The 22054-nt window shown below is 37.6% G+C and overlaps 1 protein-coding gene across 1 annotated transcript in view; it reads left to right on the top strand.

Annotated features, from left to right (window-relative positions):
- Window positions 1-22054, top strand: part of PLXNA1 (plexin A1) — a 425046-nt gene that overhangs the window by 347161 nt on the left and 55831 nt on the right. The window contains exons 15-21 of the mRNA XM_083351698.1: window positions 1427-1563; window positions 5343-5510; window positions 6500-6593; window positions 8816-9052; window positions 9789-9932; window positions 13090-13324; window positions 17036-17178. Coding sequence (XP_083207824.1) covers window positions 1427-1563; window positions 5343-5510; window positions 6500-6593; window positions 8816-9052; window positions 9789-9932; window positions 13090-13324; window positions 17036-17178 — 1158 coding nt within the window. The remainder of the gene's footprint in view (window positions 1-1426; window positions 1564-5342; window positions 5511-6499; window positions 6594-8815; window positions 9053-9788; window positions 9933-13089; window positions 13325-17035; window positions 17179-22054) is intronic.

The following is a 22054-nucleotide window of genomic DNA, read 5'->3' as shown; positions in this document are numbered from 1 at the left end:
TATTTTGAGTAAAGTTCTTTTTCTGTTTTCCTCTTTTTCTTTTTTACTTTATTTGTAATATTAATATTGTTTGTATTCATTTTATATGAGCTAGAGGGAGATGGAATTTATAGTTTATTGTTGATAACATAGGGGTGTTTATGTTTGTTTTTCGATTTTATACCCTGTATTTAGCTCTGGGAAGTCGGGAGGGGGAGGAGGGAAGGGGGAGAGGGATAGGGAGGGTTGGATAGGGGTGGGGGAGGGGGGGATTAAAGTCAAAATGTATTGTAAAACTTTTTAAATAAAAAAAAAGAAACTATGAAAATTAATCAAGGAGAGAAGCAACCTGGAATTAAGGAGAAACTTCCTAATAATGATAACAATTAACCACTGGAACAGTTTTCCATCAGGAGTTGTGGGTGCTTCATCACTAGAGGTTTTTAAGAAGATACCGGACAGTCATTTGTCTGAAATGGTATAGGGTCTTCTGCTTGAGAAGGGGGTTGGACTAGAAGACCTTGAAGGTCCCTCCCAGCTCTATTCTGATTCAAGACATTTTTGCTCAAACTGGGATTCTTGTGTGATTTTTAACTAAGAAGGCTTCCAATCTCATAAATAGGACTGGAGCAGTCATTAACTAATCTAGATGGGACAAGATCAAGATTTAAACAGTGGTATCTCAAGGATGGACTGTTTCTTTTCACTGATTTAAAACTTGGCATCTGCTGTTAGCAACGTTTCTAAAATTACTCAGAACTGTGAAGCAACTAATGAGACTTTGGTTGGTTAGAATCTTTTGTCAGTTACTAAAATTGTCCCGTAAAACATTTATTGTTAAACAGGTGTTCTCTGGCTAGTAGAGGAGTACAAATAAGGGTTACTTCCCAGAAGCTTTTCTCCCTGAATGATGGCATTTACAGCTAAAACATTTGAAAAGCATCAATTTGCCTATCTGTCAGGCACTGTAATATATGTGCATGTGCAAATGTATACAATTATGATATATTTACCCGATATTTTAATTTCTTGCTTGTTTAAAATGCTGAGCTTTAGCCAGTTTAATCTGTTTTTAATTTTTAATTATAACCTTATTATTCCTTTAGTCTCCTGCTTTATGTTTTTTTATAATTATTATGCATTTTATCTTATGAACGTCAAAGGAACTAGTTGATTGAGAAAGTGTACAAGTGCAAACGATAAGAAAAGGATAGGAAAATAATTGTATGTGAACTAGCACTGAATTATCACCGATACCCTCATAATTGATTTTATGTTCTGAGTTTAACTGTGCATCACAGCAATGTGATACCCCTAGTGCCTGAGTTGTGAAGAATTTTCCATTTTTTACTTTTTTGCTTATAAGTCTTTTCATAGCTCCTCTTGTTATGCTTGTGCATTAAGGCTGTCTTCTGAATGCTGTGAATGGACTGCTTCCCTTTGACAGGTTCCTACCTTCTCACAAGTCATCCCAGATCGTGGGCCTCTTTCTGGGGGTACCTGGATTAGCATCAGAGGAAGACATCTCAATGCAGGAAGTAACATCACAGTAACCATTGGAGGACAACCATGTGCTTTTGCAGGGTGAGCTTTCTTGGTCTGGGATATAAATGGTCATCAGGCACTACATAGAGAGAAGAATGGCTTGAATGCATTGAACTAATCGATTACATATATGCACTGGGTTTCAACATGTGTACGATGTGTAATAAGATAACATTCCTAAGGAGCCAAGCAAAAATTACAGTTTAGCTTGTGGAATTTCTTTTCATGGTTCATTAAAAAGAGAAGAAGAAGAAAGGTCAAAGAACGATTTCCTTTTCCTTATAAAAAGCACAAGTCCCTGAGCCATGAAGTGGATAATTTTTAGATTAGGGATGATAATGGAGCGGCTCTTTAAATATTTTTGTACAGTAATTACTGGTTATCAGCCTTAATCGCTGCAGCCGCTGCGTGATGGAGAATGCTTCAGAGTTATGCCAGCTTCGAGGACTGTGTGTGTTTTATTTTCTTTTTACATTAACTGATAATTTTAGCAGAACTTCCTAAGGAGATTAGAGGGAGTTGGTGGGGAAGGACCAGATGGAGAGATTAATATTTTATTTGTAGAAAACCTATCATAAACTGTTTAAAAGACAGCCAGGCCTGGAATTTTCTCAAGGAAATCCTGATGTCCATTCCACACTGTATCCATGTGTAAATTTAAATTTATTGCTGTAAGGAAATTGAACCATTGAAACTGATAATTCATGTCATACCATTGAATTCATATTACAATTTACTAGTAGTTCGGCTTTTTGGTTGCAATCTCTGTCCTTCTTATATTCTATAACAAACAAGGCACCAACTGGGCATTTCTATCTATGCTTCTTAAGTAGAGAAAAAGATACTTTTGATGCCTAGGTAGGAGTCTTCCACATCTTTACAGTAGCACTGCAATTTTAGCCTTTTTGCAATTTTTCTGTTTCCCCTCAGTTTATTTTCCTTTGTACTTAACTGTATTTTTAGCGTGCTCCGCTCTGCAAGGACGTCTTCCAGTTTAACATTCATTGGATTTCCCAATTTTCTTACAAGTTTAAAATATCTTTCCATAGGCGAATCAGATGCAATGTTAAATTATCTTTCTTATACACCCTTCTCTGAAGAGGGAGAAGCAATAAATGTTTGCATCCATTGAGAACTTTTATCAAAGATGAGTCTCTGGTTCATTTCTTTTGCTTAGGTCCCATGTCCACCAGCTGTGGAATCAGTGCTGCTGTTTCCTTGCCTAGTGAACTTCTGGACCGACCATTTTTTCTTGCTTGCCAGTTCCGCTATTAGAGGAAGAATCCCCAATCTTACAACGGTCCAGGGTTGCTGTTGAATTAGGTGGCCTTAGAAATCTAAACGATAAATAGTCCACCATCTACAGCTAACATGGTTTCACAGGGTGGATTTCAGAAAGAATAATTTGGAAGAGGAATCTATTCTTTCTATGCTGCTCTCTTCCAGTTTACCTTTTCCGATGCCAAAAGATGATGGGTCAGAATCAATCTAGTTCTTACTGCTATTAGATTGAAAGGAATGTCGGAGGAAGAGGATTTTTCTTGCTATTCTATTATTGCTCTTCTGGTCAAGGGTCAACATAACCTCATCCTTAAACACCTATTAATTAAATTCTCAAAGTACTGTGATATTAGTTACGTTAAATCCAAAGTATTGGTTTTTGAGAAGAGTAATAAACCACAGTCATGAGATTTAGATTGTGATAAATTGGAGCAGGTTACAGAATTGGAAGATAATATTCAGCATTCTCGATCATAGTTTTCCCTAAGGTATTTTGCTAATAAGGCCTCTGCCACGTATTCAGTGATTCTTAGACCTTTCTATTCTAATGGAACCTACACCACTTCAGTCATCTGTGATTTTAAGAAAAAAACAGGGACTCAATTTTGATGTGGTCGCAATCTGGGTTAAAGGAATTAAAGATGATTATCATTCATTATAAGCCCAATTCCTTGTTTTGTTTCATGTTCTAAGTTGTGTTCCCAATGTATTTTACGTTATTGGAAACAGGTTTATGCCCTTTTCCAATTTCAGCCTGGTTAGTTACTGTTGAATTATAGTTGAGAAAATATATTTTTAGAAAATCTGTTGGTCTTTTGGTGCTAGTCCCCTTTAGAGAATTATACCAGTACTTAGATAACTTTGTTAGCAGACAAAACATAACAAATAAGTATTGATTTGACAAGGGTATCAGATTTAGATGGTTCCTCAGCAGACATTCAAATTGAACTGAGGCTTTTTAGATCCTGCCCACCAGGATTTGCAAGCAACAGCTAAAGTATCTTGCTCCCAGTATATTTTGAAATAAGATAGCAGAAAATCTTTTACCTTACACCTTGTATAAAGACATACAGCTCTTCAAGTATTTTTCTCTTTAAAAACATGGAAGCTCACATTTTCCAGGAAATAAGGTAAATAAATAAATATTTATATTGTTTATATAAGTCTTCCCATACTCTTCATTTTCAAATACCTTTTTAAACTTTTTTTAAAGAATCAATATTGAATATTTATCCCTTTAATTATATCCCATCATATAATAAGAACTGTTAGTACAAAATTGCTGGTGGAAATTAAGAAAACATCCAGTTGTTTTCCTGTTGAGATAGGCCAATGCAAACTGAATGAACATATGAATCTTGAAAGTGTTAAGGGACTTATATGCTGTCTTTAAAATGTTTGTTATTTCTGTTTGTTTTAATTGATGTTATACCCTGAATTACATGTTAAGTAGTCAGCCATATAAATCTCAGTGATAAATGTATTTATTTATTTATTTATTTATTTATTTATTTAATTTGTTTTATATACCGCCCTATTCCTGAAGGACTCAGGGCGGTTTACAGGGCAAAGTTTAAAAAACAATATAAAAGTTAAAATAGAAATAGAATTAAAATAAATTAAATTAATTACTAGCCCAACAAATTAAAACAAAGTTTAAAACTTAAAACCCCTCAGTCCAGGCCAGATAGATCAAAGAGCCAAGTTTTCAGGTCCCGACGAAACGAACAAAGGTCGGGGGCGGTCTGGAGTTCCACAGGTAAGTCATTCCATAGGGCAGGTGCACCCACAGAGAACGCCCTCCCTCTGGGAATCACCCGCCGGCACTCCCTGACCGGCGGCACCCTAAGGAGGCCCTCCCTATGGGAGCGCACAGGACGATGGGAAGTTGATGCTGCCAGCAGGTGCACCCTAAGGTAATCCGGGCCCACGCCATTTAGGGCTTTATAGGTCATCACCAGCACCTTGAATCTCACCCGGAGGGCAACTGGAAGCCAATGCAGCTCGCGGAGAAGAGGCGTTACACGGGAGTATTGGGAGACTCGCATCACAACTCGCGCGGCTGCATTAGATTAGAGATCTTCAGGCTACTGCCGTCCCATTTTTAGATACTCAATGATGTATTTTCTATTTGCATTTTCTTTTGAGGCTGCCTGTGCAGGATGATAGTTCTACTTAGCACCCATATGTAGACTCACAATTATTAATGTCATTAAAGACCTATTCACTTTAGTCATGTTGCTATTAGTATTCTTACTTATATACTTCAGTGAACCAGTTTTATCTATTGATTTGTTTTTGCAAAAAGCTGACTGACAGTAAATATTGGGAGGTGATAGTGGGCAGGTTCTGGCTTCATTAACTGACAGTGAAGATGAAAAGTAGATGATGGATTGCCTTAAGTGAACAAATTGCCTGCTTGGTACAAATGGAGTTTGTTTGGTATCATGGCATAGCCATGGAAAAGATGTGTGCTGTCTTAAACTTAGCAAATGACATTGTTTTCATTTTTTCCCCTTTTTCCCTGTGTCCCACAGGAGAAATGCTGGTGAAATCCAATGTAGGACCCCACCTGGTCAGATTCCAGGTAGTTCAGCCATCCTCATTCATATAAACCGGGCTGTGCTTAGCAGTTCTGATGTTACATACTATTATACTGAGGATCCTACAATTCAAAAGATAGATCCTGAATGGAGCATCAGAAGGTAAAATTGAAGCGAATAATTTCAGAATAAAATTATCCAATTTTTGTTGATGTAGTTTTTATGCAGTTTATGTTTCACAGAGAAAACTGCATTATATTATAACTTTTTTCCTAAGCTATTTCAATCAATACTGTAAGGTGAAGGCATGGTAGCTATAATATGTCAGTTGGACATAAAATGCTGAATATTTGTTGTCACCCTTCGTTCTGCATATCTAATTTTTGGTAGAGGTTAACACCAAGAGTCAAAAGAAATTTCTACAAATGTTAGGTTTTCTATCTGTTTTGTATTTATTTAATAAGTTAGGAATATTTCAGGGAGATATTTATGAAGTATTGTTATGGTATATATCTCTTTCTCACAATAAAGATGTAATTTTTGAAGCATTTGGGACAATAGACCTTTGTTTTTTTACATAGGTTTTCTCACAAAATATCAATATGAAAATGAAATTGTAAGATTTGAAGTAAAAACCATGTTATTTGTTGTGTTTATACTGGTAATTAATGGACCAATATCAAAAGAATTCAAATAATGTCTGTGAAATATATCCTTCTGTATCTAGCTTTTGGTTTCAGTGCAGAATTCCAAAATAAACACTGGAAGGAATAATGTATTTCCTGCCTGGAATTTGGCATCAATTAATGCTATTAAGACCTGATATTATCTTACTTGGGAGTTAGCCCTATCCTACTCATTTGTAAGATTGTACTGTAATAGGAAAAAAGGAAGAACTATTCTTCTTAAGAGTCAAAGCTTGACATTGGGCATCCTTGATACGCTGTGGAGATTAATGAAACTCAGAGTATTTGTTTTTATTCATCATTGCCTAAAGTAACTCACAAAGTCATTGTTTTTCCCAGCATGAAGTTAAAAGAACACGGAGCTGCAAAATGTTGGGATAAAAGGAATGCTTTGTTTCATTGGGTTAGGCTGCCTGCACTCTCTTCATTAGGAGCTTCAACTGACCTCTTCTGTTTGCTTCCTAGTGGTGGGACATTGTTGACTGTGACAGGCACCAACCTGGCCACTATCAAAGCACCCAGAATCCGAGCCAAGTACGGCAGTGCTGAGAAGGAGAATGTAAGAATGTAAACCTTCACCTAGCTTTAACACAATGTAATAGTCTCTGGTTGTTTTAGGGATGCACATTCTGATCTGGAATTCAGAGAGTTGGGATCCAGGATGCCTGAGCAGCCATGATTAAAAGTCTGCCTTCAGTTTTTTTGACGAGTAGACAATATATTTCTAAAGACTTCAGAATTTCATGAAAAATGTAATTACCTTGGTTGACAAGCTCAGTTGTTTTGTTGCATTGTTGTCTCAGGTATAGCATAATTCAGAAATCTTTGGAAAAACTATGGAAACTTCGGATATCTTACACTACAGTCAATATTTAAATGGTGCTGGGGGAAAGAATTTGTTGGGCCCCTCCAAATAAAGATTCATATTCATAGCTTGAGAAATGAGAACAGTCTACTTAGGATGTCTTGGATGTGTTCTGTGATGCAGAAAGAGTTAGGTAAAATCTACATAACTAGTATAGCAGAAAAAAATATTGTGTCATCTTGTACTTTTAAAAACAATATCCTTCATTGAGAGCAGCACTTGCAGTGCTATTTTTGAGTTAAGTTTATTGACCACAGCAGAGAACAAAGAGCCAATCTGGTTACGTGAGTAAGGCATCAGACTAGAAACCAGTAGGCCATGAACTCTAGTCTTCCCTTAAACCAGCTAGGTGATCTTGGGCCAGTCCCTCCCTCTCAGCTCCAAGAAAAAGGCAGTGGCAAACCACTCCAAAAAAACCTTGCAAAAAGCCTGAAACAGACTTGTCCAAGTAGTCGCCAAAAACTGACTTGAAGGCAAATAACACTAACAACAACAACAACAACAACCATGGCAGTCTTCCAGTTTGGGCAATGGTAATTTAGTTCATTCATCAATCTTTCCTTGAAGATTGATATCTAAGCAAATTTTTGCCTTTGTTATCTCACGTGACAAAGTACATCCGGGTTTTCCTGAAATTAAAGTTTTACTTTCTGTTGAAATAATCTGAGTTCATTTATGCTGGCCCTTTTCTGTTTTGTACATTTGCTGGAGAAGTGTGCCATTGCACCTAATTAAATTATTATTCAATTTAATCTTTCCCTTTCAAATCAGCTGAACAAGTTGGAAATGTAATTGTTTAATTTATATCTTCTTAGAATGGACAATAGGAACAAAGTCTAAAAGGGTATGAAGAAAAAAGAATTTAAAATGCAGTAGTTTAACCAGCATATCTGATTCATAATAAGTTAAAAATCTGAAAAAATAGGAATCTTACCAGAAGCATTTTCTCCTTTTTTTGAACATAAATGCAGTACTTTGTTATATTTCAACCCAGTTAAGTCAGCAAAAGCTCATACCAGATTTTTGAATGTTGGATAGTTTCAAAAGAGATTTGATATACTTAAACTGATGTCCTAGGATATGTCACTAGAATCTCTTGCCTTAGATAATAGCACCCTGAAATTTAACATTATTTAGGTCAGTGATTCTCAACCTCAGCAACTTTTAAGATTTGTGGATCAACTCCCAAAATTTTCCATCTATTCCCTATAAAATTTAATAATGTTTAATTAATTAAACAATTCAGATTGATTTTAATTAATAATTAATTTAAAATTAACAAGTTAACAATAAAAAGATTACGCACTCCTGAGATAGGTAATTATTTTATCCAGGGAGGAAAATACACATTTCTTCCTAGGAATTAATTATCTTTGACAGTGACCTTGCTATATATGGGAGTTGTGCCAGGCTTAAATCTGTGATTCCCCACAGTACACATGGGGCCTGCATGCTGTTTAAGAATCTGAATAAATTAATTATTGGCACAGATTCTGGTCCAAAAGTAAGCTTACCATTTTGGAGTTAAAATGCAAGACACTCCACACTTCATTCAACCTCCTGGTTCTGAAAATTTCCCCGGCCTGTTGCTGTCAAGATACCCCTCTTCCCCACCACTCCAAGGGATCACTTTACTGTCCCCTCCATATAGTGACTGGTTCCTGTTTTTAAATATACCCTTGCTAGAAAAAGGGAAGGAACTGGCTGTCTTCCATGTTTTCCTATTTCCTGGCTAGTAGAAGCACAGAACAGCTACTCAAAGAGGACAGAATGATAGCAGTAGGGGGACCTGCTTAGTACTGTGAAAAAGTTAAGAAGGGTGTGGCACATAGCTTGGGGAAATTGTTTTTTCTTGGCAATAAGATAAAATTAATGAAAGAGAAAAGTGGTTAAGCCCGCTAATTTTTGCCTTTCAGAATTGTACAGTCTACAATGATACCATCATGGTGTGTTATGCTCCTTCCATTGATAATCCAGTCAAGAGCCCTTCAGAACTTGGTGATCGACCAGATGAGATTGGCTTTATTATGGACAATGTCCAAGCCTTGTTGATCATCAACAGAACTAACTTTATCTATTACCCAGATCCTGTCTTTGAACCTTTGCCATCTGGTATGTTGGAGCTCAAGCCAAGTTCTCCTCTTATTCTCAAGGTAATAATTTGTTCAACTTCATTTCTGCAGGTTTTAGAAACAAATTTTCTTCTTGAACATAGCTCCTGGTCTTATTAGATAAGTACTAGTTACACTGTAAGGTTAATATAGTGTTGTTCAGAATTCCCAGACCCATTCAGGGAAGGCTTAGTCCATTAAGCTGGACAAAGATCCTGGTACTCACAATGTACAAGTGTAGGATTGAAATTTAATTGCTAAGAAGAGGGGAAAAATATTGATTGATTCTTCCCATTACAGTATCAAAGACAGGAGAGGGGAACCACTGTAAGTACATAATCACTCTGATCACTTACTGGTCTTTCTCCTCGTCCAAGAATAAGCTATTGAACCTATCCCTTCAGTGGTTTGATATCTTTTCTTTCAATTCCTCATACTTCCTTTTCAAAGCTGAACAAAGTGATATGAATTAAAAAGATACGGTTGACTATAGAGATTGAGTTCTAGTCCGTATGAATAAAAGCTGTCTAAGTAACTTTGGACCAGTGATTGTCTCATTCGAACTCACCTCAAAGGTTGTGGAGAAAATAGGAGGAGTATTCTGTATGTTTGCCAGATTGAGTTACTTATAAAGTAATAAAGGTGGGGTAAACATCAAATAAGAAAGTAAATAAATAAATAAATAAACCTGGCATGCTATTGTGCCATGGGGTCACAAAGAGTTGGACATGACTAAGTGACAGCAACAACAAACAACCTACTTTTATTCTTTTTAAAGGGCCGTAACCTAATCCCAACTGCATCTGGTAATTCCCGGTTAAACTACACTGTACTCATTGGTGACACTCCGTGTGCTCTTACTGTTTCTGAAACTCAACTGCTCTGCGAGTCCCCAAACCTCACAGGACAACATAAAGTGACGGTAAGGCAAGTCAGGCATGTCCCTGTTTGTGCTTTTGTGTTACCTGGGCAGGCTTATAATAAGCACCAAGTGCTTATTTTATTTTTCTTGCTAAAAGAATTATGACATTGCAAAGATTGCAGAATGTAGGCATTTTCCTTTGAATTTTGTCACTCTTCCCTCCTTCCCTTTCCAAATATAAATTCTGCTATTTGAGGAACTATGCTGTTTATCTATTTGTAGCATATTGCTTGCTTAGTTTGGTGGGTAACTTTTTATATTGATTATGTGCTGTCAGTTTGGCATTGAATTTTGGCAGCCGTAGAGACAGACCTTCTCCAAGATGATTTGTCCCCAGCCTGGTCCATCAGATCTCCCCATGGTGTACCTTTCACTATTGTAAATAAAACTGTTTACCTTGCTACTGTCATCCTCTTCTTTTTCCTTCCACCTTTTCCAGCATTATGGATGTCTCAAGAGAACTGCTAAGTTTGTAAGCCGCCCTGAGTCTTCGGAGAAGGGCGGGATATAAATGGAATTTAAAAAAAAACTGGGTCTTTGGCACAATATGTTCAAAATATGATCATTTCAGCCTGGTCATTTATTCCTCTAATGAGGGCTCTGTGTTGATTTGTTCTATGACCAATTGCTTCTTTTCTTGGACATTCATGGTATTTTCAGGAATCAAAACCAGAGTTTAAAAGAGTCAATACACTTTCTGTCCTTTTACTGCACAATCCAATTTTCACTTCCATCTATCGTCATTGGGGAAGTCATCATTACGTAATTCTGAAGTTATTAGTTACAGATATGTCATAGCATCCAATATTTTTCCCAAGGCTTTCATTGCTTCCGAACCAAGTTCTTGTTTGAGGCATAGACATTCCACTTAGAAATTCTAAACTGTACTTGAGGAAGGAATGCTGGAGTAATTACATAATTCAATTTTTTAAAGAAAGTGGCTTAGTAGTTCCCAAGTTATGATGCAGGTCATAATGTAGTCACCCTTCAGATTCTCATTGGGTGATTTTGCACAATCCTTGTTTCAAAATTATCACTGAAAAATTTACATGTTATACAAAATGGCAGGAGTTAGAAAAGTTGCTTACAAAGGCAAACATAAGTTTAAAACAGTCATTATAATGTGGCTGCTTGACAAAATTGACTTATGTCTGTGTTTATGCAAAACTTAAATGGATCATAAAGGTAAAGGTGAAGGTTCCCCCGCACATGTGTGCTAGTCGTTTCCGACTCTAGGGGGCAGTGCTCATCTCCGTTTCAAAGCCGAAGAGCCAGCGCTTGTCCGAGGACTTCTCTGTGGTCATGTGGCCGGCATGACTAGACACCAAAGGCGCACGGAACGCTGTTACCTTCCCACCATAGCGGTCCCTATTGTTCTACTTGCATTTTTACGTGCTTCCGAACTGCTAGGTTGGCAGAAGCTGGGACGAGTAACAGGCGCTCACTCTGTTACGCGGCACTCGGGATTCGACCCGCCAAACTGCCGACCTTCTGATCAACAAGCTCAGCGTCCTAACCCACCGAGCCACCGCATCCCTTAAATGGATCATAAACTTGATTTAATTTTTTAAATATTGTTGGCTTCAGAGGGAAAAAGAAAAATGTTATTTATCTCTGAATTTTTACCCGTTCTTTCTTTGTACACGACAACATCTGTATGAATTATATAAGATTAGTTTTTAGTACAACAATTCTGACTTAACTCCGGAGTTCATTATAGCCTTGAATTTTCGAAAAGGACCCCAAACATTTCTTCCTCCACGTCCCTCATCCATCAGAGGAGTGTACTTTTCATCCCATGTATTATTATAATGTTATTTGAATGAGATATCAGACTTAATGTTTACTCCTTTCAGGCATCAGCAATTGCCTGCGTATATCTATGTCTCATCTAATCTCCTTTCTGGCAGTGTGAGGCTTAACCTACAGTATCTTTAAGTATATTTAAGGTGCTGGTTCTTACCTATAAAGCCCTACATGGCTTAGGTCCAGGATATTTGCAGGACCGTCTGCTGCCAGGAACGACTGCCCATCGCCCTGTGCGCTCACACAGGGAGGGCCTCTTCAGGGTGCCGTCGGCCAGACAATGTCGACTGGCGACCCCCAGGGGGAGGGCCTTCTCTGCCTCTGCACCTTCTCTGCCTTTGCCTTCTCTGCCTCTGCACCTGCCCTTTGGAATCAACTCCCCTTAGAGCTCCGGATGGCCCCGGATCTCCGTTCCTTTCATCGCGATCTTAAAACATGTCTTTTTCAATAGGCCGACCTGGATTGATGGAAGGGAGGTTTTCTTAATTTTGTTTTATTGTGATTTTAATTACTATTTATGGGATAATTTGATTTAATACCTTTTAATGTTTGTACTTTGTGTTTTTATCATTGTTAGCCGCCCTGAGCCCTTTGGGAGATAGGGCGGCATACAAATCCCATACATACATACATACATACATACATACATACATACATACATAAATCAGTCAGTCAGTCAGTCAGTCAGTCAGTCAGTCAGTCAATCAATCTCACCATTGTTCTTTCCTGTTCCTACATTTGCTTCCCTCTAAAGATAGCAGCCAGTGTTAGCTAGAAGGTGGGCATAGTAAGGTACAACAAACTGTAGTAATAGCATTCTGAGTACAAAGAATCTCTGGGCTATTACTAGAATAAAAATCAGTGTGACAAGTATATTTATAAAGGAGAATATTTGTAGCTCGGGGTTGACATGAGGAGTCCTTGGTGCTCTCTGAACTTGCTTGTTTCTTGCAGATGTTTCATTACCCAAATTAGGTAATATCATCATTAGCACTGAAGATGTTACCTAGTTTGGGTAATGAAACCTCTGCAAGAAAACAAGCAAGCTCTGAGAGCACCAAGGACTCTGCAAGTGTATTTTTCTTCTTAGTGATAAAATATGTACAAATTAAAAGAAGGTGCCTTATCCTGCAGTGACAATAGATCTGACCACCAGCTGGAAAAGTATATGTTGATAATGTCTTTATGACAATAGTTCTTTTCAATATTTTGAAACTGGGCAATCTCCTCAATTGCCCGATTTCAAAATATGCTCAGTTTCCTTGTCTACTAATAAAGAGAATAAAAGTCTTTCTTTAGTGTAAGAGATAGTTGATAGTATTATGTGTTTTTCTCCCTTTGTGTCTTCCAGATTAAGGCTGGGGGGTTTGAGTTCTCACCAGGGACACTGCTGATCTATTCTGACAACCTGTTGACTTTGCCAGCCATTATTGGCATTGGTGGAGGAGGCGGTCTTCTCTTGCTTATCATCATAATTGTCCTTATTGCATACAAACGAAAGTCTCGAGATGCTGACCGTACCCTCAAACGCCTCCAGCTGCAAATGGACAACTTGGAATCACGTGTGGCCTTGGAATGCAAGGAAGGTGAGGATGCCTGCTACCATTCTGTCATTTATATTGTTGTCAGTCCATTACTATAAGAAGAAGAAGAAAAAAAACTGCAGGTAGAAGGTGGTTTCAGCGTTTCCCATTGCAGCACTGCTTTCCTTTCCATTTCCTTTGTTGTTGTTTTTTAAAGCACTTAACATATCGCATTAGATACTAAATGAATGAATCTTCCACCATCATGGGTAGATTGAGGTTTCCTTTATGGGTCTCTGTAGCATTCTACCCAGTTTAGTTTCTGTGATTTAGTTGTTCAGATAACACTAAAACTTCTTTCCTTCAGAGGACCGACTATTAGATTTGCAGGCTATAACCATATGAAGCAAACACATCAGGTAGAGATTCTTTTTCCCCTGTCCACATCAGACAGTTTCAACTGGCCATAAAGCAATACATAAGTTTAATTTAGAATTTATTTTCATTTTTTAACAATTCATCCATATAATGCAAAATAAATTTCTGTAGCTGAAAAAAATCACGTTTCTTCTGTAAGCTATCTGGATGATACATTATCTGGAAACCATAGAACCATACAATTTTCAGGGAAGAAAATCAGAATAGAAATGCAGTGTTGCAAGGATATTAACCATAATATTATTGTTCATAAAAGCCCTAATTACAGGTAACGTTATATTACTAAACAAAAATCACAGTAACATGTTTTTCTCATAATGTTACAGAAAATTACTGCCTATACATTCTTGGTCACTCTGCTGTTTTTCACTGAAAGACCTGTTTCATTTGTTTTTACAGTCAGTGTGGTACAGTAAATGTCAGAGTGGGTGTAAGGACACTTACATTCAGACTTGCTTTGGGTGAGACAGTATTATAAGTATAATACCTGGAGTGCAAAAATTTGGATATCTGGAATTTTGTGGCTCTATAGCAGGGGTCTTCAAACTCGGCCCTTTTATGACTCATGGACTTCAACTCCCAGAATTCCTCAGCCAGGCACACTGGCTGAGGAATTCTGGGAGTTGAAGTCCATGAGTCATAAAAGGGCCGAGTTTGAAGACCTCTGCTCTATAGCATGGGTTGTCAACATTTCAAGTGCCATATCTCCCTAAAATAATAAATACATTTCTTCAATATCTCCCTCTCCCATTAATAGAATAATTTCACTGGAGTTCAAGTTAACTAAGAAATAACTACACCACTTACATTTGAAATTAAATCTTTATATATCACAGAATTTTTCAGATACTGTGATTGCTATCATGTTCTTTGCCTCTTCCTAAAGCTAAAATAAATTCCTTTTCCAATCATGAATCTCACAAAATCTCCTTAGTGGAAATGTGTTAAGAAAGAGAGAAGGCTGCAAAAAATCCTGCCAACTGAAATATTTCTTAGTATATCCCCAAGATACATTGAGACAGATTCCTCATTTTCTTCTTTTACTTCCTCATTTTGAGCCAGTAAATGAGTCTCTTCAGTGATAATTAAGGAGCCTACACGTGGGTGTTTTAAAATAGTCTTCTGGGTGATTCTTGTCAGTCTGGGGATCGATTATTATCAAACCATAACTGCCCACTGCAGACTTGTGCAGGCAAAGCAGGAAGCAAAGCTGAGACTGACTTTCAACAATCCTTCCATTTGCAAAGGAAGCCAGCAACTGGCTTGCACAAAGTGGGAGCAAAGCCTAGACTGAGATCTGTTTGTGTTCCTACTTTGCCCAATCAGAATGTAAAATGTTTTGGAATTGCCACTTAGAGTTGATCATGGCACTTCGGGCAGGGGGCTCACAACTCACAATTTGAGCACACCTGCCTTTCCGTATCTCAGCATTACTTAGAACACGAGAAATAAAATGTATATTCGCTCTGAGAACAAGCTCTAAAAATTAATATTAAAGATGTTGCTCAACAGCTAAAACAGTACAGTAAAACAGAAAGTTATATAGGTGAACATTATATGTTGTTCTGAAAAGGATAAGAATGGATCTTTTCCACCAATGTTAACAGCCTACAACGTTGTTGCCAAATAATGAGTAATGATCAGATTTGTACTGCTTCCAGTTTTGTTACCATGTTATATGAACATGAATAGGAAGCAATTTAAGAAAAAAAACTTTAGTGTGGTTTCCTCCAGGTATATTGTAACTGTAATTACCAGAATTCCCTTGTACCATTGGCCATTCTGACTGGGGAATCTGATTGGCAGGGCAGCCATCATATGGCAGGTAGGTACATGCTGATTTAAAAAACCTAGGAACCAGGTTTATGCTGCACCTGGCATCATAGCTTTTTCAACCTCCAAAGCTTCTGTAAGCTTAGACACTGCTTTGAGGTCAGACGAGGCAATTTTATTGAATATTTTGTTTAGTACAGATGGAAGGAACTTAGCAAGGTTTCAAGAGGAAAAGTTTTAAAGGAAGAGAGAGGTCTGCTTGTGAAAGACGTGGGTCTCTCATTATGTGACAGACAGATGCTGAGAAATTGAACAGAATATTGTTTCTGATCCTGCTGATAAAACCTAATTGCCCATTATCACCACAAGCCAACGCCTGGGGCTTTGACCCTGCCAACTGCAAGTTGGCCCAGAAGCTGCTATAGAAGCAGACTCCTAAAATTAGATAATAAAAAAGGAAGTATGAAAAAAGCCCCGTAGATAGAAATAGTGACAGAGTGATTGGAGAAGGAGGGAGGGAGTACAAGGAAAGGATTTTGCCTTGTCTTCCCGTAGCTGGCAGATAAAAGGATCTGCTTTTAATTAAAAGCTGCAGTATCTTCCCTGCCTTTTCTCTTCTGTAGTCCCACTAGTTACAGATAAGATAGTGCGCCTTTCAAACTGACTGTTTTTTCTCATCAAACTGATCAGCCTTCAGCCCTCTGCCATTTCTAGCTTCCTTTTAAAGTGCCATTAATTTGATTTCTACCCCCCCCCCCATTCCTCTCCTCCTTCAACTAAAGTCCCCCTCCCCAGCTTTAGAACTCAAAAAGCAAACAACCTGGCTTGTTGTAGGTGATTTTAAAGCTGTAGGGTGTGCCCTATTTTTCTTGTGAACAACCCAGCCAAAAGCCACATCCCAACAGAAGAGGATATCTGTAGCTCAAAGTTGAACTGTGGAGTGTTTGGTGCCCTCTGAACTTAGTAGTTTGCTTGCAGACATTTCATTACACCCAACTAAGTAACATCAGTGTGAGTCAGGTCCAGGTTTCCTCCTTGTTTACATAACAGGGCAACCTACTGTATGTAAACAGGAAGCAAACCCCATTGATGATATTACCTGGTTGGGAATTGAAACATCTGCAAGCAAACGACTAGGTTCAGTAACCACCAAGGGCTCCATAAGTACTTTATCACCAAATGGTTGTTCCATTTGAAAGATGGGGAAGAAGGGGAGAGAATCACTTTTCCTTTGTCTAGTCTACTCTTCCTTAAAGAAAAAAAATCTGCCTTGATTTTTTTTAGTACCTTTTTGTATATCCAGGTCTACCACTTTATTCTTCAGTGTCAGAAGGCTAAACTATTTTCATTGAAGAAACACCTACTGGTTGAGTTTTGGGAACATGAACCCTCTAGGTTCTCTTTTCATACTTAAGTAAGTTATGATGCTACTTGAATGAATTCATTATATTTCCACTTTAAATAATATTTTACCTGACAGTACAATTGGTACTATTAGTCCGTTGAGTTCTTGAAAGGAAGGTTTATCTTGGCAACTATTTTAATCTGCTGTTTCCTCCCCAGCTTTTGCTGAGCTGCAGACTGATATCCATGAGCTGACCAATGACTTGGATGGGGCTGGCATCCCCTTTTTGGATTATTGTACCTATGCCATGAGAGTCCTCTTTCCAGGAATAGAAGACCATCCTGTCCTGAAAGAAATGGAGGTGTGGTAATGGGTGTATGTGTGTCTGCTTGGATAATCTTTAATGTTGCATTAATTTCTTGAGCTTTGTGGGGTTAGGCCTTGAGGAAGAAGGATTTGTTTGTGGGTTTTTTTGGCTGCAGCAGTTCTCTCTTCTAATATATCTATACTCTTATTTTTTGTGTGTGTTATTTGTGACTATTGATGTTTCTCTGCCTTAGGATATTGATTTAGACTAACCTGATCTCAAAATCATCAATATCCCATGATTCTTAATTTCCCATTACCCATAAAGATTTGCTAAAGAAGGTACATTCAAGATGTTGATTCTTAAACAAGCTTAAGGGATTGCTTGTTTTAGAGGCCAAGTAGTGTGGATGTTAGTAGGATAACTATAATGTTCTCACCAAGGAAGGTTGTTCATAATTTTTCATAATATATCCATACTTTGAAGAGACTAATCTGACAGCATTTCTTAAATGCTGGATCCAACCATAGGCATTTTTTATTCGGTGGAGGTAGGTATTATAAAACCCTCACAGAGAATATGCCAATATTGGATCAATCAACTCTAAATGTCTTCCAGGGGTTTCAAACTGCAAGTTCTTGAACTCTAGCCCTCACTGCTAGGGACATGATTTATGAGCATTATGATCAAACATCCACATGATAGCAGATTTTGGCTTCTGCATTTATAGCTAGTTCGAAGATAAAAAATTGATTGATTATTGTGGAGCACTTTTTCATGGGTTCTCCTCTTTCTATAAAATATGGCACATAAGGACTTCGCAAACATGACAAACATCTTGTCAAGTAAGCCATTTAGTTTTACTGAAAGAGAGCTGAAGATTGGAGAAATTGACATGAGCTATGGTAGCTAGCAAAACTGTGTCTTCCAACAGTCATGACTGAGCCCTCACTAAATCACTCCTGCTATTGCTTTATTCTTGTATTCCTTCTAAACTGCGGAGCATGGAGACTAATTCAGCCATTATTGCCTTGATTCTAATGAGAATAAGAAGTATCAGTTCTGCAGACAGCATTGCTTGATAGCAACTTGGAGAATTGAGTAGCACCTTTTAAAAATGTTAATAGGTAGGTCAAATAGGGTAAGCAAAGAGGGAGCCATAGGAAAGCAGTAAGTGGATCATAAAGTTGTTGCTAAGGTCAGTTCAAGTGGTAAGATTTTAAGCAAAGAGTAAGAGAATGGAAATTAGTTAAAGGCAGAGAACAACAGAAGCCTCTTGCCGACAGCAGAATCTAATTGAAAAGTGGCACAATAAAAAAGCAGTTAAATTTTAAAAATCATTCAAGTAGATGTTGTTCTATTATGGTGTTGTCCAGAGACGAGTTTGTACAGCAGTGGTTCTATGGCATGGGCATTACTCCCATGTCCATCAGTCTCCTTTGTGAGATTACAATATGGGGTTGTTTCTAGTTGCGTTGTCTAAGAATAAGCTTTGAGTGTTTGTGGATTTTTGCTACTTTTAGCAGATTTTTTTTTTTTGCTTGTTTTTTCCTTTGGAAGGCATGGATTGCTGAGCTGTTCTTTGCCTCTGGATTTTGCTAACCAATCCATTTAGAATTCTCTCCAAATGATTTCTCATTAATTAGAGATTGACTAAAAAGAAAAAAAATCATGCATAATATCACTTTGTTTGTTTGTTTGTTTGTTTGTTTGTTTATTTTCTTTCCTAGACAGGATTCAGAAAATTTTCAAAATTGCTTACAAAATATTAAAAGGTAAATGCTGTGAATACTGAGAGCCAATGTGATGTTGTGGTTAAGGTGCTAGATTAAAAACATGAGTCCTAAGTCATGGAAGCCAGAGACTTTGGTGTTGTTGTTTTTTTGGTTTATCTGTTTCTTTGGGCCATTCTCCCTCTTTTAGCCCTAGACCAGGAAGTCGAAAATCATGTATCTACCAACTGATCCTGGATCATCATGGTAGATTACATTTGTTAACCTTCAGAAAAGAAGCCTTCATTTGCAGTGGACTATATTGGATTAATAATTACAGTAACAATTCTAGCTTTGAATACTGAAATCAGTGATTAAACATCAGGTGATTAGAGGATAAATGCAAGTTTCTGTAGTGTAGGAGCACGTCCTTGCTTTCTTCTGACAATTGGGGAATCCTTAGAAGACCTTTTTTTGAAGATCTTGACAGGAAAGAGACTGCCATAAGTAGTTAAGTCTATTAGAGTTTTAAGGGTTTGTATATCACTTTTATTTTTTCCCTTAAAAATTGTACAAAAAGCCATTGAAGGCAAAATACATTAATTTCATTTACAATTAGTCAAAAAATATATAATTTAAACTCAAAAGAAATTTTAAAAAGGAAAAATTACATACAATTTCAATTTCTCTGTTTTTCTACAATATCAGAAATGGTAAAATTGCCTTTATAAAATCATTACAATTAATTTTTGAGCAACAAATTAAACAGACTATACTGAATAATATTGTCCCTTTTTTCTCTCTAATGCTAGCCAGTTCAAAGGCTGAGAAACACATTTCTCTATAGACTGTCAGGACACAATTCAGAAAAAGAGACTAGAATATTGCAAAATGTGCTCCCAAAGTCAATCCTAGGAGATGGTCAATAGGATACAATGACTGATGGTACCAAAAATCTAAGAGGGCTAGGCCAACTCCATATCTGGCTTTTGATGAAGATAGTTTACCAAGAGTACCACAGCTGCTTCAGTACTGTACAGTATTCTGCCTATTATAGGGTCCAGATAATTATCCAGACACACCTGGAGCTGCAATGCTACCTGCTGTTACCTATTTTAATTTTATTTTAATCAACTAGTAGGGGCAAGCTGAATAAGCACATGGTACCCATAATTCTCTGCATTGCCTACATCCTTCAGATCTACAAGCTGGAAAGAATCCAAGATAGCAGGATAAGCAGCTGCCAAAGTTACCTGCTTTTGACTTGCTCTATCCCTGAAGTCCCAGCTGAGATAGATCTAATTAATTTTCTCTGGAAAGAATGATGCAAATTATTTACTGGGAGTTACTGAGTATTCTGGCTCCTCCTACTCCTAAATCTTGCTAAAGGGGATGCCTCACAGTATGAAAAGCAATAATAATAATAAAAAGAAATAAATACCCCCTGCTGCTTCAGTTGTTATAGGTTAGGCCTTGGTGGAGCAGTGGGCTAATGCCTCCTTAAGTAACACCAGCTGCCTGCAATTAGTGCAGGTTCGCATCCCACCAGGCTCAAGGTTGACTCAGCCTTCCATCCTTCCGAGGTAGGTAAAATGAGAACCCAGATTGTTGGGGGCAATTAAGCTGACTTTGTAATAATGCCCCTGGGGGGGGGTGTGAAAGCCCTAATAAGCAGGCATATACATAGAATGAAGGCTACTGCTAAGCTTGTAAGCTGCCCTGAGTCTTTGGAGAAGGGCGGGATATAAATGGAATAAAAATAAAAATAAAATAAAATAGGCCTCCATTTAGACCACACTCTGTTCAGTTTGATAAGTAAGATTTCCTCTAGGGCCAGAGTTTTAACAAACAAGGTAGAAAAGTCCTAAGCATATTCACATGACAATCCAGATCTACCTGTTGTCTGCTTTGAATTATTTATTTAATCCTCTACCCATATAAAAGTTTACATCAGCTACCTTTCTAGGTTAAGATAGTTATATGTCCTTGATAATGGAGTCATAAAGTGCCTTTGTCTTAAAGTTGCCAGCTCCAGACAAATGCAGTCAGATTGCCAGCTCCAAGCATAGGCTAGTATACACTGTGCTCTATAAATGGGGACAAATTGATTGGGAAATGTCCATAATTTCAAAGAAGGATATAAAATGCTGAGCTTTTGGGAAAGGGAAATCTCACCATGATTATCTTTGTATTTTTTTATAGTTCTTAGTATTTGTTTGGTCCAGAATGGCTGTTAGAGAAATTATGATAGATTGCTTGTATTTATTGGCTCTGGCTTCTTAAGTTTCCATTTAAACTGAAAACATATATTATAGTACTATATATAGTACCTTTCCTTGACAATGCTAGTTACTGACAGTCTGTTAATTTATAACAGTTGAACCGAGGATCATTCTATGACAAAGAGTGGTGGGAAATCCAGAACAAACAGAAGCAAATTGTTCACTCAATATTTTGCTAAATTAAGGAGTTTGTTCCCATGAAATGAGATGAGCCTTGTCATCCTTGCAAGGATATTATGCAAAATCTATAAAAGAATAGGTCATTAGTCACTATTGGTCATTATGACTCAATATAATATTGAGCAGGCTTGGTGTGGTGAAAACCATTTGCTCTGAACATGAGCATGCAAATAAGAACAATTGCTTTTATGAATGTTCTGCTGATGTACTTCTCAGATGCATCTGTCTCCCCATTGGTGGGAAGCCAAATGCAGGATCAGAGAGAGAAACTCTCATTCAGCTATTTGGTTCTTCATAAAAGTGTTGAGATGCTTCCATAGGATACATTTCCACGTGCTACTCAGAAAAAAGCTTTGTGTCATAACTGACATTAATACAGGTAGTCCTTGGTTTACTGTACATACATTTATTTAGTGACCATTTGAAGTTACAGTGGCAGTAAAAAAAAGTGACATGACGGGTCCTCACACCTACGGCCATCACAGGATCCCCACAGTCACATGATTAAAATTCTGACCTTGGCAACTGGCATGTATTTATGACAGTTGCCACATCCTGGGGTCACATGATCGCTGTTTGCAACCTTCCCAGGTCAGCTTCTGGCAAGCAAAGACAATGGGAGAAGCCAGATTTGATTACCGGCCACATGATTCACTTAACTATAGTAATTTAACTTAATAACCATGGCAGAAAAGGTCATAAAATTGGGTGTAACTCACTTAAAAACTGTTTTGCTTAGCAGTAGAAATTCTGAGC

This window comes from Vipera ursinii (assembly GCF_947247035.1).
Source record: "Vipera ursinii genome assembly, chromosome: 2".
Classification (NCBI taxonomy): Eukaryota; Metazoa; Chordata; class Lepidosauria; order Squamata; family Viperidae; genus Vipera; species Vipera ursinii.
Note: the sequence above shows the minus strand (reverse complement) of the source record. Positions and strands in the feature narration are given on the sequence as shown.